Source organism: Haemaphysalis longicornis, unplaced genomic scaffold (assembly GCF_048455015.1).
Source record: "Haemaphysalis longicornis isolate Haplotype H1 unplaced genomic scaffold, Haemaphysalis longicornis Haplotype H1 scaffold_6, whole genome shotgun sequence".
Lineage (NCBI taxonomy): Eukaryota > Metazoa > Arthropoda > Arachnida > Ixodida > Ixodidae > Haemaphysalis > Haemaphysalis longicornis.
Genome location: NW_027526407.1, coordinates 53,912,977 through 53,932,127, shown reverse-complemented (window position 1 = coordinate 53,932,127; position 19,151 = coordinate 53,912,977). Strand labels below are relative to the sequence as shown.

At 50.4% G+C, this 19,151-nt stretch overlaps 1 protein-coding gene across 1 annotated transcript in view; it reads right to left on the bottom strand.

The window, feature by feature from the left end:
* The window catches only part of LOC144142699 (uncharacterized), a 101,197-nt gene extending 89,478 nt beyond the window's left edge, over positions 1-11,719 (bottom strand). The window contains exon 1 of the mRNA XM_077674368.1: positions 11,132-11,719. Within this exon, the coding sequence (XP_077530494.1) occupies positions 11,132-11,447 (316 nt within the window). The 5' untranslated portion in view covers positions 11,448-11,719. The remainder of the gene's footprint in view (positions 1-11,131) is intronic.
* Between the last annotated feature and the right edge of the window lie 7,432 nt (positions 11,720-19,151).

Genomic DNA, 19,151 nt, shown 5'->3' with positions numbered 1-19,151 from the left:
CATACTATTAGGGGCTCGGCCCGTTGGAAAGTCGTTTACGTCTCGCGCTAGAACGCTTCGTAACGCGTACACACACAAAAAAAGCACCCAAACACTTGTTTACGCCCCGCGCTGGAACGCTTCGTAACGCGTACTAAGAGAACACCGGTACACTCGTTGGAGTCTCGCGACCCGCCGTGGTGGCTCAGTGGCTAAGGCGTTGTGCTGCTGAGCACGAGGTCGCGGGTCCGGATCCCGGCCGCAGCGGCCTCTGTTCTGATGAAGGCGAAAAGCAAGAACACCCGTGTGTATGAGATTTCGGAGCACGATAAAGATTCCCAGGTGGTCAATATTAATCCAGAGTCCTCCACTACGGCGTGCCTCATCGCCTGCGTTGCGTCGGCGCGTTAAACCCCACAATAAATCAATTTACGCCCTGCGCTAGAGCGATTCGAGTTTAAAAGACACCAGACTTTTACAGCAAAGCTGTATACTCCCAACGGTTTCATCTCTGTTGGCAAAAACGCCAACAACCCCAAGAATACACTTAAACACTGCATGCTTCGCCCCTCCCCAGGTTTTACGTAAGTGGAGATTACCTGGGATTTTTTTTTTGAAGAAGGTCAATTGCAGTCAGTAATAAACTTAAAAGAATTAAGGCAATTTAAAGAAACAGCAAGGGCGTTGACATGGAAGATTGTGTAGCTGTAGCAAGTAAAAATAACCCCATAACTACTGCACCGTGCGCCACAGATGATGGGTGTATCATTCAAGACTATGAAACCTAACCTTGTAATCAGAAAAAAGTTGCATATAACGTCCTTTAACTGCAGTCCTTTCGGGACGCATGTTACCGCTGCTGAATTGTCGGCACTTGTGGGTGCTCACTCTCATGAAACGGTAGTTGTTGGAGAGTAGACGATTTGTGATGCTTGTTTCAAATATTACCATCGAAAATGTCCACCAAAAAATAAAACAATTATTAGAAGTGATTGGGCAGTGCTCCAAAATACCGTTCTCGGTTACAATACCAGCAGGATTGTCCAACGTTTCCTTCGGCGCGAACGGGGAAGGCCGCCGATTTCGCGATATCAACAGGTGTCCTCTGAGTTGTGCGATTTCTGCCACCTCTTAGTAACGAGGCTTATATCCGAGGCAAACACGCTAGGCCTACCTGACAACGTCTGCTACATGGTTTGTAAAGCCGGCAGGTTTTCGCACAGTTTTGAGCAAAGCGGCTGCGCAACTCTTGAAGCTTTACATGGATTCCGACATTTAAAGGGACCCTGCAACACTTTTTTCAACTTTTTTTTTTAAATCTTCAATGGATGCACAAAGTAGTCACCCAGCACACCCAGCAATTAGTATACGGGGTCGCAAAGTACCTCAGCCAAAAATTTTTGCTGTATGCACATCAGATAACTTTGAAACTCGCTCAAAAGATTTTCCTTTCTTTTCCGGTCTTGACGTTCTTCGACGCCCGAATTACGTCACTGAGGCCATGTAGCGGCTGTTGGACGGTTTTCCTTCGGTTGCAGCAATGAACGCTTTTCGATAGCAGCTCAAAAAAAGCCACAAAAACAAAGCACAAATGGAAGGCGTCTCGGGTGCGACGAGCAAATCACGCACTGCCGCTCAGTGCTGGCGACAACTATAGCTTTCGCAGTGGTGGTTCCAGACGCGAAGGAAAGAGTGAAAGCGTTTATCCAAAGTGTTGCAGGGTCCCTTTAAGGAGGCCGCCATTTACCGCAAGAGCCAGTGGCGTCTCATACCCCTTCTGAAAAAGCGGCATTTCATCTCGGTCGCTCCGGCTACCGCGTGGAGCGGCGTAGAGCGGTATAAAAATCCATCGCCACCATCACTCTACAATATACAGGAACGCACACCAGGGACAGATTTCAAAATATTTAGCAAACCTGTTTAATAAACTCTCTTGATGACGCAAATTCATTACGTCGCTGGTGAACTCCACAATATCCGAGGGGCTACATCGCTATCTTACCGGGTCGTGCTTTTTTTTTTTTTTTCAAAGGAAACTACCAGCGTTGCTATTATTGCGGTCCCCGCAGAATCTATTGTCCTGTCGTAGCCACTCAGCCATTTTTGGCAGTCGCACCAGAAACACCCGCACACAGCGCGTGCGTATACGCATGCACGTACTCGGGCGGGCGAGTCTGGCGCCCTCCCCGGCGGCGTCAAGATATGCATCTTGATATCCTCATTCCGCGCAATTTCGTATACACGTGCGCGCCCGGAGTGCGTACGCGAGGCACGTCTCGGCTTCCGAGAGTATGCATAAGAACCATGGGAACCTCTCACGACGACAACAAGCGCCATTGTTCTCGGCAGAGCGGGCTTTTTGGACAACTTCCTCCTCGGCGACTTCCTCAGCGCGTGCAAAAAACGTGGCCGCACGTATACAAGCACCGTATATCATCGTCCATCGTCACCCACGTCGTAATAAACTAAGCACCGGAGGGCAACTATCTCTCGAAGCGCACTAACGTACATGGGAATTTTATTTCAGTTCTCGATAATTTTAAGGGGTAAGGATTCCCCGCCAGGTGGCGGCACAGTTTTGTTTGATGCGTTACTTGACGGAAGTCGCTACCGACGCCAGCGCCGCCGCAGCTGCGACGTCGCGTGCTGTGGCGTGTGATAGAACGACGGCGTGACGGCACAGATTTTTGGCGCTGGCGACGCTACCGATTGCCGTTGATATAGCAGTCAGAGACTGAGAGAGTACATGACGACTTTTCTTTCGCCCAACATGTGTTCGCACGATTAGGACGTGAACAGTGTAATACAGCTATCTCTGTCTCTCTCTTTGCATTTTGGTTGTTTCAGGATGAGCTAATGATTATTAACTAGCTTTCTGGTGATCATAAATCGACAGCGGAGAAGTAAAATCGAGAGCGGAGAAGTACCAAAGTGGTGTTGAAAAATGCCTTAGCGCACCCCTACTCCGCAACAAGCATACATCAATTTTTCTCCTTAGATTTATCTATGAGATTTAACTACGTAGCACGTACAGTCGTCCACAGGCTTAGCGAGAGCATCACATTTGACTTTAGCGTGGTATAGCCCAAAAGTACCTAATAACTGCTCAAACGAATGTGGAGGACTTAAGGGCCCCCCTTAAACTTGAATGAAATGCAGCAGTTGTGACTAAGTTACCTTAGACCAAAGTAGGAGGAGATGATAACTGGGTAAAGCATTGTTCCAGCTAAGCCTGTGGACGACTGTACTTTATTGCCTGTCACCCATTCTCCCTTTTTTAAAATACGGGAGAAGTAAGGTAAAATGCATCAAACGAGACAAAAGGAAAAGTGTTTTCAAGTCGCTTTTCATTCGGTTTGAGCCCATGCCGAGATGGGAGAAAGGCAGAAGCAGGCTGCAGAAGTTATAATACGTTACTCCCATCACGTACATGCGGTGTCTTCTGTCACACGCGCGAAGTCTTTATTTTATTATTGCGGGCGACGGGGTGAGCAATTGAAGGAAGAATGCGACAACAGAAGTTTCGCAACAGCGCAGCCATGAAACTTCACTGCACTGCAAACAATGCTCACCCCGACGCCGCAGCACAAAAATGTGCGAGTTTTCGTGCGCGACGCACGCCCAATGGAATACCGTGTCGCCCTTCTTTACTCACTCATACACGCACTACATTCGGATAGAAGTAAAGAACGACGGTATCCCACCGGTGAAGCAACAAACGTGTGTGACGTCAACGCGAACGCGCATTTTGAAAGTCGACTGCAGTTCACGCGTGACACCGTCTGCTTTTTGTAACATATAGCCTGTTTGCCGCCGCTGCAGTAATTTATAAGCAGATGGAATCCGAAAAACCCCGGAAACGCCTCGAGTCACGTTCAAAATACCCTCAGTAACGCCCTCTTTGGGCCAGGCGGAGGAACAGCCGGCTGCTGCGTTGAGGCGCAGAGACAACTTCCGTTGCAGTTCGTAAGTTCTACCCGAGCGTGGAACCCCTACGGCATCACTTATCGTTAAAGAATAAACGAAGTCATCCTCGTTTACACACGCTGACGTCACAAAACGAGGTGCGACCTAAAAATCTAACGAAGAAGCAATGCCACTACGGCGGCAGCACCTCTGAAAACCTCGCGCCCCACCGCTGCTCTCTTCAGATCCCGCTGCGAGCAACCCCTGACACGGCGGCCACTCTGCTCGCGGCGAGACCACTTAAATGACCTGTCAACGGCTTAACTTTCCCCCTGATCACCCCCCCCCCCCCCCTCCCTTGCGCGTTTACACTACCGCTGTACAAGAAACCAAGCCTCCTTTTTTCTAAGCGCAGATACAAGAGCCCCGTCGGGCTTTGTGCCGGCATACAGCGCACCCCGCGACGACAATTGGAAGCTAATTGCGGCGCTATGACGTCTAAATGGCGCCAGGCATTTTGACAGGGTGGGCCTGCTTCCCGGACACCGGGAGCCAGTGCAGCGCAATTTCTTTTTTACGTGCACGCCGGGATTATTGTTTCACAAGTACAGCGTGTACATCTATAAACCGAGAATCCTTTATACAGGTAGTGTTGTTATATGCTGGCACGAAACACCTCGACGGCTCGTCCCTATCAGAAACTGTGTTGTTCATGACATCTCTGGCGAAAAATGTTCGACAAGCGATGCAAAGCAGCTTTATCCACAAGGTACGTCTTCTACCGTATAGAATTAGCTATCCTGTGCATAAAGCCCACTTTTACAAACCCCTCTTTTATCCCCCCGTGTCTTTCATCATCATAAGCGGGCGTGGGCCTATAGTGCAGGACTAAGGGATCTCCTATATATGTTCCTCCAGACCCGTTCCCGTTTTGCGATACGCTTGTACATGTCTCGCCACAGTATTGTTTGAGTTCATCCCTCCATCGGGTTAATTCTACATCTGGGCCCGTCCCTCGGCATCCACTCTATTAAGCCGATGATCCAACGGTTGTCAGTTCTGCATTACATGCACAGCCTTAGCTCACTTCTCCCTCTTAATTTAACCTACGATTTCTTCCGCGCGAGTTCGTTCAATTCAGTAGGCTAAAAGATCAGTTTAGGAAAACGAGAGTACGCATAGTAAGTGCGCGCTGTGTACACTAGTGGGCAGCGCAGCGGACGCGTAGAAAGCTGAGCGAATGGACTACGGCTGTCAGCACATACTGCGCCGTGACATACGAGGGTGAACCTTAACGAGAAAATAAAGGCGGTGCACGTAATAACGTCACCCACGAGCTGTAGGGCAACGGTGGCCATTTTCGAGTCAGTACCGGTCTCATGCGCAGCCAGCTGGCCTGGTTCGCCTCGGGCGCCGCGAACACGTCGGGCCACACGAACTGGCACACACACGCACGCTGTCCGCTATGCACGTGTTTTCGTGCACGGACGTGATCGATGTGGCACGGCCGCAGAAGAGCGCCTGCCTGTGTCTTCCACGCAAGAATACAGCTTATACGGTGTTGGTACGGGGGCACTGAGTGTGGTTTTCGCACTGGGGCAGGCCGGTGCGCATTCATCTTGGGGGCGTGCCGCAAGGTGCAGTACTGTCTCTCTCTCGATTCATTTCATCGGTGGTCGAGTCACGTGTTATTTGAATACGGCTGCAGGCTGCTGCTGGGAATTCATTTTAAATCAGGGTTTGTTACAAAGCCATCATGCAAAACGTAGTGCAACGCAGTTCTCTTACAAAATTGCGCCATTCTCACTAAAAGGGACGGAACCACCGCTCTTTCTAATGTCCTGCTCTCCGCTTATCACGCTGCTGGAGATATAATCAGCAGATAAGTTAAGGCTTGACCATGAAAGCGCGCGGTGCCCCAACATGGCAGCTACAGTGACGCCAGTGCATATATACAGTGTGCCCGACTGGCTGCTCAAAACGATGAAACAGCCGGCACTCTTGACAGAAATCAAGACTGCATGGTCCTGGCGAACAGTAACAAATCGTATCATTGCAGTTGCATCTAGCACGTTGAAACTAAATATATTTAAATTCATGAGTAGCTCTAGATATCCTTTCCAGACAGCGTCCGTGAACATTGCATGCTGTGCCCGGTGCCTCGATCCCCACTGCGGTAGTGTCTGTCAAGGACTTCATTTGGCGACCATCAGACTACCGATCCCGTACGCTATCCTGAAAAAAAAAAAAAAAAAAAACAACCAAAGCCCCTTTCCTAAGATAAGGATTGTTGAGATGCGGAGCTTTCTCCATTGCAACCTGAGTCAAATTCCAACGGCGCACTCGGATAGATTAGTAGCAGCACGAAACTTTAAAGACGTCGGCTTCATAACGTTCAATTCCGATTACAGGAAGCGTTTTCTTTTTCTTAAAGTGCTTCGCGTTTCATCATCATCATTATTTTTCCTTTGTGCCATTCCATTGTGTAAAGTTGGCTTTCCTAGAGTGCGCTATGGTGTTATGATCTGCGGCGCACGTGCGGTACAAGAAGCTTAGCCTCAAAATATTAGTTCCAAACAAACACCCAAGAAACCGTCGTCGCATCACGCTCACATGGCTTTCCGATGGCTTCACAAGCCCCAAAGAGTACCCGTACACTCCCTCTCAGACTTAATGATCAGTAAAGGTGATAACAAACAAATAATACATATACGTGGACGCATACGGCGAGTGATAGATAGATGCGCCAGTGCGAGATCTATGTGCCGCCGGCGCGGCCGCGCGATGCCTCAAGGTGGACTGGTGTGTCGGACCTGGCGCTGGGCGGCGGTGGCATACTCGCCCGCCGACACTCCCGCTGCTCGAGAGCCCGACCGCCGTGGCGGCAGGTAAACCGAGCACTCCCTAACGAGCCCGGCCAGCGCCGCCCCTAATGGAGCCGTTTCTCGGAAGCCCTGGCGCCTGCCGCCGCCGACAAGCCGAGACCCCGTCGCCGCAAACGACGAACAGCGCGCCCAGCACAGACTCCATACACCGCGGTGTGTGTGCCGATCCTCCCGTGGGTGTTTTTTGTAAGCTACACCGCATTCCCAACGCATGTGTCGATGAAATCGCCGCCAGAGATTGACCGGCGGAAAGAGCAATCATGAAAAGGAACTCTTAAGACCTTCCAGAAGGTCTCAAGGGTTGCGTGGGCTTCTTAAGAAACGAAGGATCAGCCAGGCCGACGTGTGCCCGTTGCCTGTCGGCGGGGAAACTTGATAGTCGATTGCGTGGCAGTGTGGCTGAACACAACAAGCACGGGGTGCGGTGGTACGCCCTCTGTGCAAAGGGCGGTTGCATGAAGGTTTCCGAGCGGCACCTCCGTGTCGCGTGCCTGTGACGTCAGCTTCGGAACTCCGCTGGTAATTTCTCAACTGCTTCCACTCTCTTGTTTTTCTCATCGGCACATGTCAGGGTTAGCCTACACTAACCCTGGTGTTTGTTTGCTGTCTTGCGTTGAGGGCAAAGAAGGAGCCGCGGTCTTCTTAGAGAACTGCGCGTGGAGCAGCCAAGGCGTACTGTCCACAACACGTCTGGGGAACGCCTCCGTTCAGGTAGTCCCACGCATTGCGAAGAAAACAAACAACACATTGTGCATGTCGACATGAATCCCACTGCCACATGTATACACAAAAGTATTGCATGCGCGGACACTTCATTCGCGCCAAGCCAAGTGTGTCATCTTTCAACTATCTTCCGGAGTTTTGCGGCACGCTGAACTAAGAAGCGGCTGCCCGTTTCTCAACCTATAGCAAACGCGAGTGAAAGAACGTATTTATAAAGGTGCTCGTGTAAATGCGTGGTGAACTTAGTGTAAACCGCAACTGTGTATACAATACGACCCAGTATATACGGCAGCGTACTTCTGAGGCAGAGAATGGACACGCACAGCTCAAACAGCAACCGCACTTCGAGCGCTTCCTGAACACTTAAGATTGCATTTGTAGCATTTGCTCTCGAAATGTTACAATTTCAAAATCCGTTCGAGCGCTTACTGAACACTTAAGTTCGCATTTCTAACATTCGCTCCCTAAACATTACAATTTCAAAATCCGTTAGCCAACGCCGGAGATCATGAAACTGTGGCAATAATGATTACACATCCTGGCTCAATGCAAGCGACCCGCGCAAACGCCTATATGATGCCTTCTCTTTTGATGTCACATGCACTTTTTTTTTAAGCGACACCTCTGTACAGAGGTTCATGTGCATGCTCGCGTTCATATTCGCGGCTGCCGCCACAGCTGCAGACCAGACGGCGTCGCTGTTCAGATCGCACGCGTTATCGCCAGGTGTTACAAGCGCACGGACGCACCGCCAGTGTACACACAACATGCACAGTGTTTGAAAATAGCGGTGTGAAAATTGCGACATACCCGACGGAAAGCACACACGCAGCAAATATGGTTTGAAAAAGAATCAAAGCCCCTTTCTTAAGAGGGAGATGGTTTAAACGCGACGCTTTCTCGGTATCCATTTAAAATGTAGGCTCTTCCGAAGGCTCGTAGCTATCCATACTGGGACTGCCGTATACGGTATACGAAGGGCTAGGAATGATTGCTGAGCGCTTTTTGATTTTGAACGGAACATATATGACCCGTCAGGTTGAGGGGTACAGCTATACAGCTTTGCTGTAAAAGTCTGTTGTCTTTGAAGCACGAAGATCCCTAGCGCGAGGCGTAAACGAGTGTCCCGGTGTTTGAGTGCCGTGACTACATGAGGCGACAGTTACGACGACGACAGGAGACGTCAACAGCCCCAGTCCATAAGGGGGGACTTTGCCCTTGAAAATGATCATGCCGCAACCGGCCTCGCCTGCACTTCTACTACATCGAAATATCATGTCGGCTAAATCCCGCCGTTTAGTAACAATGGACAAGCATTCAGACGCGACCGCTCTTATCCGCTCGAAGCAAGTTTTGGGGGAATGAACCATGCACGCAAAATCGAACAGTACGCGGATTTCAAACGCAAGGAAACGGACAATGATTTAAACACATCCCTCAACAGGCAAATAAACGATTTACGACAGTAAAACAATGATTTAAACGCATCCCTCAACAGGCAAATAAACGATTTACGACAGTAAAATCGAGATGAACTAAGCCACAATTATTCCGCTCAGTATCCTACACCCTACGTGTCTCAGACGGCAACAACGGAAGAACGCGTAAGCCAACTAAACAACGACGTACGGAGCCCCACCCAGTCACCGCTACTTCGTAACACAACCGCGTAACTAACCACTGGCTGTACTCTTGAAGTGTTGCAAATTGGCCACCCGCAGACGATTAAAAAAAAAAAGCAATCCGATCAAGGGCTACACGTGCTCGGCACGCGTAAGAGACTCCGACGGCTTAGCAAAGTATAAAACAGGCGTGCGTGCAAAGTGCCACCGCGATAAGCGGAAAGAACAAAAAAACAACAATAATAATAATAATAACGAAGCAGACAGTGGCTTCCCCCAAGCCACAATGACGCATGCGCGTGCCCGAGAGTCAACAAGCGCTTCGATCAATGATCTCATTATCTCGTGCCTCCCACCTAGGCAAACAAGCAATTTAGCCCCGTAATTGGGGCCCTCTACGGATAATCATCTTGTCGCGAACGGAGGTCAGCGAGCCGTCGTTCAGAAGACACCAGCCGTAACGTCTGCATGCTGATTACTTTACGCGGGGGCATAATGCACGTCTTTGTTAGGGCGACGGCGGTTTCACACCAATCGGGGCACTTCCTTTCTCTCTCTTTGCTTGTCAAGCACGGTTCAAGCACCGCAATGAAAGAGGTTGGCGCACCCATCGTACGAATAAAGCATCGGAAGATTACGAGGAGCGTTGTCGCGTACGTCGTACTCGCGATACGGACATAGTTTCGGATTAAGTGGCGTCGGCGTCGTTACATCGTTGCAGCGATACATCGGAAATACGACGGAATATTACGTGTAGTTGCTGAATGTCCCGGAATCATTCGGGAATGCGTAATTACGAGGTAATTGAACTAATTCCCACTCTAATGCGGCGAACTGTAAATATACCGCGACAACGCGTTTACGTAATTTGTACATGCAACGGTGTTTTTAGTGCACGCTGAGAGGAAGCGTATTACATCCTTCACGCGTGCCCAGTAGTTGTATCAACCGTGGTTGCATAGTAAATTCGCATTTCTCTAGGAGCTAATATCAGGTATAGAAAAAAAAAAGGTAAAGAATGAGTTTGCGGCATTAATCTGGATGTAACGGCTCGAGAACTAACAACCAGCTAGTAAAAAAAAAAAACCTATACAACAGCGATGAAGCTGTAGAGAGAATATTTCGAAGGAAATCAACCGCAGTGGTCAAAGTACAGCCATCTTAAACAAGATCAGACTTGCAGGGGAAATGGAACACTCAGTACTGTCACTACACTGTGAAATGATCTTCACCCTTTTTGTGTATATAACTAATACCCTTACACCCTACCGAAAAACATCATTTGACAGGGTGTAATAAAGTAAAACACTCCGTAAATTGGTGTATTCTTGTGTTTTTGCGGGGTTGTAGGACTTTTATAAACGGCAAAACACCATAAAGGGTGTTCTCTTTCCTTTTTTATCCTAGGGTGTAAGTGTTAAACTATGGAAATCATTTTACAGTGCACTCGCGCTGGGAAAATAAACCCCTCTAACCTGCACAAACCTCCGCAGTCGTCATCATCATGCCAAATTTCTACGCGCATATCTTCACCTGGACAGTTTACCAACTACGTAAATTCTGAGCTTCAAAATGTAGCGCATGCGGCTTCAGTGTCCCAGCACAAGAAGCGTCCGGGATGCAATGCAATCCAGCTAGATCTACGTTTTCATTTCCAATCCAGTACGCGCATTGTGGGCATGGCAAAAGGTATCAGGTGCCAGCCAACGGTCCAGGTATCGCGGTGAGTATAAGCCTTTTTATCCGTTAATCTTTAATAAGATCAGACCATGATCCGGGCTGTGTTGCGCATGCACAGTTACATCTTCCTGTCGACTGCGCCATTTGTAGGGCCGCTAGCACAGCCCTCTTATAAAATGGAAGCTCCCAGGTCGAAGAAAATCAAACGGTCTATAAATACACTAAAAGTGACGAGGTCACGAATACTGAGATATCGAACGAAACCACTAACGCATGTTTCGATATCTAACGATGAAAGAGTAGGTGACAAGGCGCGAGCAGGCAATCACCACTCACCGTCCCTAGGAGGCGACGGGCACGGCCCGCAGGGTCCGCCGGGATACGAGCCGAGGTACGGGTGCGACGGGTGGGCGCCGTACGAGTTGTGCAGGGGTCCGTTGTTGATGGGCGCAAAAGGATAGGCGCCCAGCGGACCCCTGGGGGGTCCCTGCGTCTGGAATCCCGGCGGCCCGTCGTGTCCCTGGGCTCCGGGCGGCTGGTAGCCCGGCGCGCGCAGCGGGTACGGCTGGTGAGGCGCCTGCGCCGCCTGTCCCTGGAGCTCCATGAAGGCCGACTTGTCCGGGTCCAGCGGGTCGGCCACCACGCCCGACATGGACGTCGGGTAGGTGGCCGAGAAGTCCGTGAAGTTCAGCGTGGTGAAGCTGTTGCCGCGATCGCCGCGGTCGAGGTAATCCTGAGCCGATGGCGTCGTGGCCCACGGGAGTCGGCCTCGAGGCGCCGACCTGAAGCAGACCTGAAGTCTCCGCTCTTCTTCTTCGGCCTCGGCAGCCCCGGTGAGGGCCCCCAGCGCTGCTTTCGTCGAGCTGATCGTCGTTAAAAGTAGGCCGCCGCGCTTTGGTCCTGTTTCATCCGGCGTAGTTGTCCGTCAGTGGTCGTACATGTGCGCTGAGGGTGGTGGTGTTTCGCTGGTCGGCCACTGGCGGTCGTGGCGCGCGTCGACGAAGCTCGACTCGTGACCGGTCCGCGCGCACGCACACTCAAGGTCGGCGAAGCAACGTCGCTCGGTGACGGCGGAAGAAGAAGAAGAAAAAAAAAAAAGGCGACGCACTTTCACTCAAAGGTGGAGGAGTGGTTCACGGCTGCGGGGGCGTCGATCTGCTTTCTACACACACCGCAATTTCTTTTTTCACCGGAACGCCGGAGAAAGTCGCGCCTCGTCACCGCGTCACCGGTGGGGGCGACCTGCTGGCGATCGCGACTGACCTGGCCATGACGACAGCGAGTTGTTCCAGGAGCAATGATGTGGACGCCGCCGTGGTTGGTCGCCGACCAAACCGAAGAATCCTCCGAAAAGGTAAAACAGAAGAAACACCACCACAACCACCACCCACCAGTGCGTGCTCCCGCAAAAACGCGTGCTCCCGCTTGTTTCTCCAGGAACTGCGAACAGCGGCGTGCCAAGAGGTGCTCCCTGCTCGCGACTGCGGAGCGAATGCGTTTTCGTGGTCGCCTGCACGACGCGCCTGCTTTCGCGCTCTCCCGCGCTGGCGACCTCCTCTCCCTCTCGGCGAGGGTTGGCGCAGGGCTGGCTGGCGTAGCGCGTTTCGAGTGGCTGCCGCTGCGCAGCGGACGCCAAGCGGCGGGGACGCCAAGCGGCTGAGGGCCAGGCAGGTAGGACAGGCACCGCCTCTCTGTTGCCTGCTGCGTCCCCCCCGCTTTCCCTCCCCCTTTCCTTCACGCGTTACGGCCGCGGCCTTCCCGCCTTTTTTCGCCCCCTCTCCCCGCTCTGCGAGCAGCCCCGGGCAAGGCTGAAGGTGCGAACCGGGTGCTCTATGGGAGAGTACTCCGATGGTGACAAGGGTCGCCCGCTGTCCCCTCTGCTGTTCTTTTTCTTTGGTTCTTCTTTTTTTTAATTTCTATGTTCCTTCCATGCTGAATTTCTGTTTATTCGCAGCTGATCACCGGGAAGTCCTACACGTGTATTTACGAAGGGGGTCAGATGGATTTCACGGCTTTTAGCGACCTCTCAGTTTTTTTGTTTTTTTGCAAGGCAACTGACGCACAGCGAGTGCGAAGCAACATCTATCCATCCCGGGGGAGTCTCAGTTTCGTGTATCGGAAACTAAAGGAGTGGGGGAGGAAGATATGCCACTAATCTACCCTCGTACAAATGTGCCCACAACAGCGTCCCGCTGTAATACAATTACAAAGTGAAATGTCAGGTCATTTCCTCCATTACGGTGGTACAATAACGGACCTTTTTCCAGTCCCAGCCCTTCTAGCGGCCGCCAAGGCGAACCAAAAGTGGCAGTAAGGTACGCCCCCAAAAGAGTCTAGCTTTCGGAGAACTCGTGCACAAGATATCCTGGTCCCCCAGTCTCTCCAGTGGCGGTCCCGAGGCGTAAATCGCTCCCCCCCCCCTCTCCCCCCCAAGGAGGTCCTCAGCTTCTTATTTTTTTTTTTTCTAAGCACTTGTGCGAACCGCAAACGTGTTGCGACCGTCAGAAATGCGGGCTCGAGCCATCCGTTGCACCACCTAAAAGGCGTCAAAAACCATTGTGTCGCTAAGTGATTCGTGCACAAGCAGGTTACACCGCATACGCGCACATGCCTGCATGGTTATCACCTCCTCCACAGAACTGGCGTAAAGAAGGTAGTTTATTAGTAGGTATTTAGTAGGTATGTTGATCTAAAACATCAAAGCGCCTTTTAAAGGAGTACTGACATGAAATTATCCTCTTACGTTTTATTTCGCTGCTATGGGTGCCTATTAGCCCATTAATCATAGAATGGCACATTATACTGTCAATCGCAGCGGCCCTAAACAATCATTTACGGCGTCGTTTATTCGTGTCAGTTTAGGTTTCGACAAAACGAATGCCGAGCGGCCGCCATGACAGGAGGGTACACGTGACGTCACCATTTTTGTTGCACCGCTGGTGGTCTGGAGCCCCGAGCGCGCGCTCAGGCCGCCCGAGGTTTCCACCAGGCAGCATGATGTCAGTCCCAAAACCATGACGTGGTACACACGACGTAGCAGGGCGCGCCAAACGTACTCGTTTACAACTCAAGAACAGCACCATCTCATGCAGTGTATCACTCCGCCAAAGCGCCGGACCCGTGACGTCAGTGCGCGCGCGTTTTGAAAGAGGTTTGCTATGAATGCGTGATATCGTCTGCCTTGTCTCACGCAGTCTGTTTGTCGTCACTGGAGTCGTTTATAAGCATATTAAGTCCAAAAAATCACGGTAACGGCTCACGCCATGTTCAAAATATTCCCAGTTGACGCCCTACTTGCGCCGCGCGGAGAAACATCCGGCTACGGTGATAAGACCCAGCGGCAACTTCCGGTGCCGTTCTTAAGTTGTCACTTAAGTTGCCGGGGCGTCGGCTACGTCATGGGAGTCCCGACGTCGGCAGTTTGGGGCAAGTAGCAGATGATGTCATGTAGGCCCGCTCTGGGCTTTCTCGTGCGGGCAAACATTAGAATGGATTTAAAATATGTTATACTGAACGGTTACTGTTGAAACTTGCTGAGAGATATCTCTTGATAAAAAGAAAGCATTGTACATAGTTATCTAAGCTTTGAAATTTCGTGTCACTACTCCATTCAGAGAAAGATGGATAAAACGCCAAGCGTTCTCCCGTGCAAGCTGAGTCAAAGTCCACAATCCAAACTGCTTCGCCCGTGTCGGAATCGCGCAATCGGATAGACTTCGGGCTTCATAGCGCCAGGGACCCAGGTTCTATACCGTCCACGGGAAGCGTTTTTTTTTTACGGACGAATCCCCTTAGGGGCTGGGGCTGTTGGCGTCTCCTGTCGTCGTCGCAATCGTCGTCTCATGTAGTCACGGTCATTTTTAAATGAAGCGTGACCAAACAAACTTCGTATTTAGTTCGCTATACCAAACAATTCGCTATATCAGTGTTCGCTATAACGAGGTTCGATTGTATTACAACAATCAAATGCCGCAGGTTCGTCAATTACGCATTTTTGTGCGTCAACAAGGTTTCTGCAGTCTTTCAAGAAACATTTTTGTGCAGCTACACGACATTGCACTCTCCGCGTTGTGTGTGTTCGGAAAGGAATGCTTGCTCATTATTAACTGGCGATGAATAACGATTTACTCATATTTTTAAATGCCAGACGGTCGGTGAGTAGGTAGAATGCGGCACAACTCTTATGCGCCCACCAGCAGTTTCCGCCGTGCTTTGGCTGCGTCTCTGCCTTCGCGGTGTGCAGAGTTCCGGCTTCAACCTTTCATCAACTATATAACAACCTCACCTAAACGTGAATACGTCGAGCAGTGCTTGAAGCGGTGAAAGTGTACTGTTAGAATGCGTGCGTTCATGCAATACACTATCAGAATGTAGAATATTCACAGACGGATGAAGGAACGCTCGCAGGGATTGTTTCACAAGGGGCGGGGAATACACATATTGACCATTGATGCCAAGAATGATTTGAAACGTAAGATTTCACGAATTTATAAATACCCGCGAAGCAGCTTTGAAGAAACCACAACGAAATAAATACAACTCTCGCTGTATACGACGCGCAGCATTGATTTACAAAGGGGCAGCCAAAGTGAAAGAGTCTCCGAAACATTTTTGATAAAGGCTTTCACTGTTTCATTTGAGTATGGCAACATTGTGAAAGCTGAAGTCATAGCGAGACGAGAACGGCGCTGCGTGATTTCCTCGTCGCAGCAGATACACAACCCGTTTCTGCTTTGCTTTTGTGGCTTTATTTAAAGGAGTACTGACAGGAAGTTTTCGTGTTACGTTTTTTTTTTTTTTCGCTGCTATGAATGCCTACCAGCCCACTGATAGAATGGCATATTAGACGGTCGCTCGTAGCGTAAACAATCATTTCCGGAGTCGTTTGTTCGGGCCAGTTTCGGTTTCGACAAAACGAAAGCCGAGCGACCGCCGTGACAGGAGGGTGCACGTGACGTCATCATTGTTGTCGCACCGCTGCCGTTCTGGAGGCGCGCGCGAGTGAGCGCACGCGCTCGCCCAGACCGGCCGATGTCTTCACCATCCCCACCCCCCCGGGCAGCATGACGTCAGTCCCAAAACCATGACGTGTACACTCGGCGTTGCAGCGCGCGCCAAACCCAGCCAGCGCGCCGGCTACGTCACGGGAGCCCCGAAGTCGCCACTTTGGGGCAAGGAGCAGATGATGTTATGTCGGCCCGCTCTGAGCTTTCTCGTGCGGGCAGATATTAAAATTGATTTAAAATATGTTATACTGAACGGTTACTGCTGAAGCTTGCTTGGAGATACCTCTTGATAAAAAGGAAGCATTTTACATGGGTATTTCCGCTTTTAAATTTCGTGTCAGTACTCCTCTAAAATGTCTATCGAATGCGTTTATAGCTGCAAAGAAAGCCGGCCAATAGCCACTATGTCGCTGTAATGACGTAATTACACTGACCGAAGACCGTCAAGACCTATGAAGAGAGAAAATCTTTTGAGCACGTTTCTGAGTTATCAGATCGGCAGAAAGCAGTAATTTTTGGCTGATACACTTTGCGACCCCCTACTGTAAGTTCTGAATAGGTTTGTTGACTACGCCCTGAAAGCATTTCGGATTTAGAAAAAAAAAGCTAAAAAATTGTTGCAGGGCCCCTTGAAGACAAATCTACAAATTTGATCCAAAAACAAACGTGAGGATTTTTTTATGGTACTAGAAGGAAGGTGCGAGGAAAGCAATGTGAGAAGCTACCACCTGCAAAAAAAAAACCATACTGGAAAAAAAACCCATGGAAAAAAATTGGCCGCGTATCTGCTCCTTTCGTTGCAAATGTCGTCAAAAGACGACATTCTTTCTAGACATTTGCCAAGGAAATGCCCCCCTTTGCTTTCCGGATCACCTCTCATGCTGTTCCTGTACCGTCGCGCTCATCCCAAGGTAAACACACTACATGTTTGCGCAAGGCGATTTGAATTTACCGCGTTCCAGTGCTACAGGCCAGGTTCCTCGATGCCAGCGCTGCAGTACGGCGGAGACGCGCCTGAATGTAGGCGGCCGACTAGAAGGTTTATAGAGCCGCGTGGCCGTGCTCCACGTGCGTTCCAAACAGAACGTGGAACCTAGCTAGTGGAACCTTCCGTTGCTGTTGCCGCGTGATTTTTCATATGCCGCCTGGAGGTGGCGGTTTTCTGCAGTAGATGTAGAATATCATTTGCTATCGAAAAACCAAGCATCCATGAATTTTTTAATAAAGGAACACTGTAAATATCCCTTGTGTACTAATTTCCTCTCTTATATTTGCGTAATGTCTTGTTTTTGTTCAACAAAGTTGACAAGTATGAACATATAAACCGGGCTTAGACGTTTACGTGCGGCTGTGAGTATATAAGACTATTGCGCAATACCAATTTAACTTTGGCGGGTGGCTGAATCGAGTCACAGACAGACAGACCGACAGACGGACAGACAGACAGACAGACAGACCAAAATATCTGGGTTTAAGTAGCCCAAGAAAGACTATCATCTTTAAAAAACTCCCTTTTTCCATGATTGATCGAAAATCGTGTGGTTGGGGGGCAGTGTGAGAATGACGACGAGGTCAATGCGCCCACTGATCAGGTTCAAGCCACCCAAGTTCCACCCACCCTTAAAAAAAAGAAGAACGAAGTACGGGATGAATTTCGCGAGAACCACGAGGTCACTGGTCTCTGCTTTCCCGGGTACGGGGTTACAACGAGATACCCGCCGCGGTGGCTCAGTGGCTAAGGCGTTGTCACGCTGCTGAGCACGAGGACGCGGGTTCGATTCCCTGCCGCGGCGACCGCTATTCTGATGGAGGCGAAAAGCAAAAACGCCCGTGTATACGAGATTTCAGCGCACGCTAAAGATCCCGAGGTGGTCAAAATTATTCCGGAGCCCTCCACTACGCCGCGCCTCATCGCCTGCTTTGCGTCGGCGCGTTAAACCCAACAAGCCCATTTTGACCAATTCACCTGAGTTGGCCGTGATGAGTGGACCTGTTTTGCCTTTAATATACCCCGCGTTTTCTTGTGCTAAATAATGTCGCTACGTATGAGACACCAGTGTTGATAGTTCGGAAAGGTCTTGTCTGTAGATACCTCGCTTTCAAGCATTCCTACACCTGTTTCTTGGCCTCGCTTCTGCGTCGAGTGACCGACAGACCGAATTGAAGAAAGCTCACACTAACGCGTAAAACTTGAAAGTAGGGAAGCTGTACGCAACCTTCACGAAGGTTTAAGTCCACGATTGCAGCCGATTGGCTTCTTCTTCGCTCCCACAACGACCTTTACTCCATTATTGTTGCTATAAGTGCGAGCTTTCATTTTTTTTGGAAGGGATAGTCATTGCACATCACCTTGGGGGGCTTGCCTTTCTCGTTGCGAGCGAGTGTTGCCACGATCACGGCGAACGCTGGAGTTTGTTTGTTTTGGCCAATCGGAGGCAATCTTCCTAAGGGGGTATGCTCGGCTTGACAAACGTGCGCTGGGGACGCTGGGCGGTCGTCGCCAGTTAGGCACACACGAGCGCTAGGGATTTTCTTGGTTTCGTTAACTGCCGGGCGTTCGCCGCGAGGCCCGCGCTCACGTGCGTGCGCTCGCTAATTTTTTTTGTATTTTTAACTGTGGACATGACAAATTAGGATTTGCTAAACAGCTTCGCTGTATACCCCAAAAATTTTAACGTTTGCAGACTTACGTATGCACGTATGCAGACTCAAGTATACTTAAGTCTGCATACATGGTTTTAAGGACAAAGCCAGCGAGTGTCAGCCTCCTCCCCTGCTATACATCGTGTTTGCGTCTCCTTCGTCACTTTCGTTTTTTAGAGCATTTATTTTGCCACAGGGCATAGATAACCTAGGAGTATGAGTTGATGATGAGGAAAGTTGATTAGATGAACATGAAAATGTTCGCTTCGCGTATGAAGTCTAGGAGGGAACGATGATGGGGCCCATATATCCATACGTTGCATGCGGATGCGTCGCGCATAGGCACTTTCGTTTCTACGCACACACGTTATGCGCACGGGGCGCCATGTGCACCTTTCACGGCGCACACATCAGGCTATATTTCTTGTTTCCTCCTACCAGGGTGCCGGGTTAGCGCTGCGGTTAAAGTCCAGACGCATGCACGGAGAGCGACTCGTCTCCGCAAACATTTTTGCTCTCCGGAAACCGATCCGGCGGCGGCCGGCAGCAGGCACAAAGCGGGGGACACATGAGCGAAGAGGGACGCGCATCCGCACGCGTCTTCGCACTCTGGAAACCGGTTCGGCGGCTGCCATGAGAGCGCGCATGAAGGCTACAGGACCGGTTTGGGAAAGGGAAAAAAACGCGCGCGGAAACGCCTTGCTCTA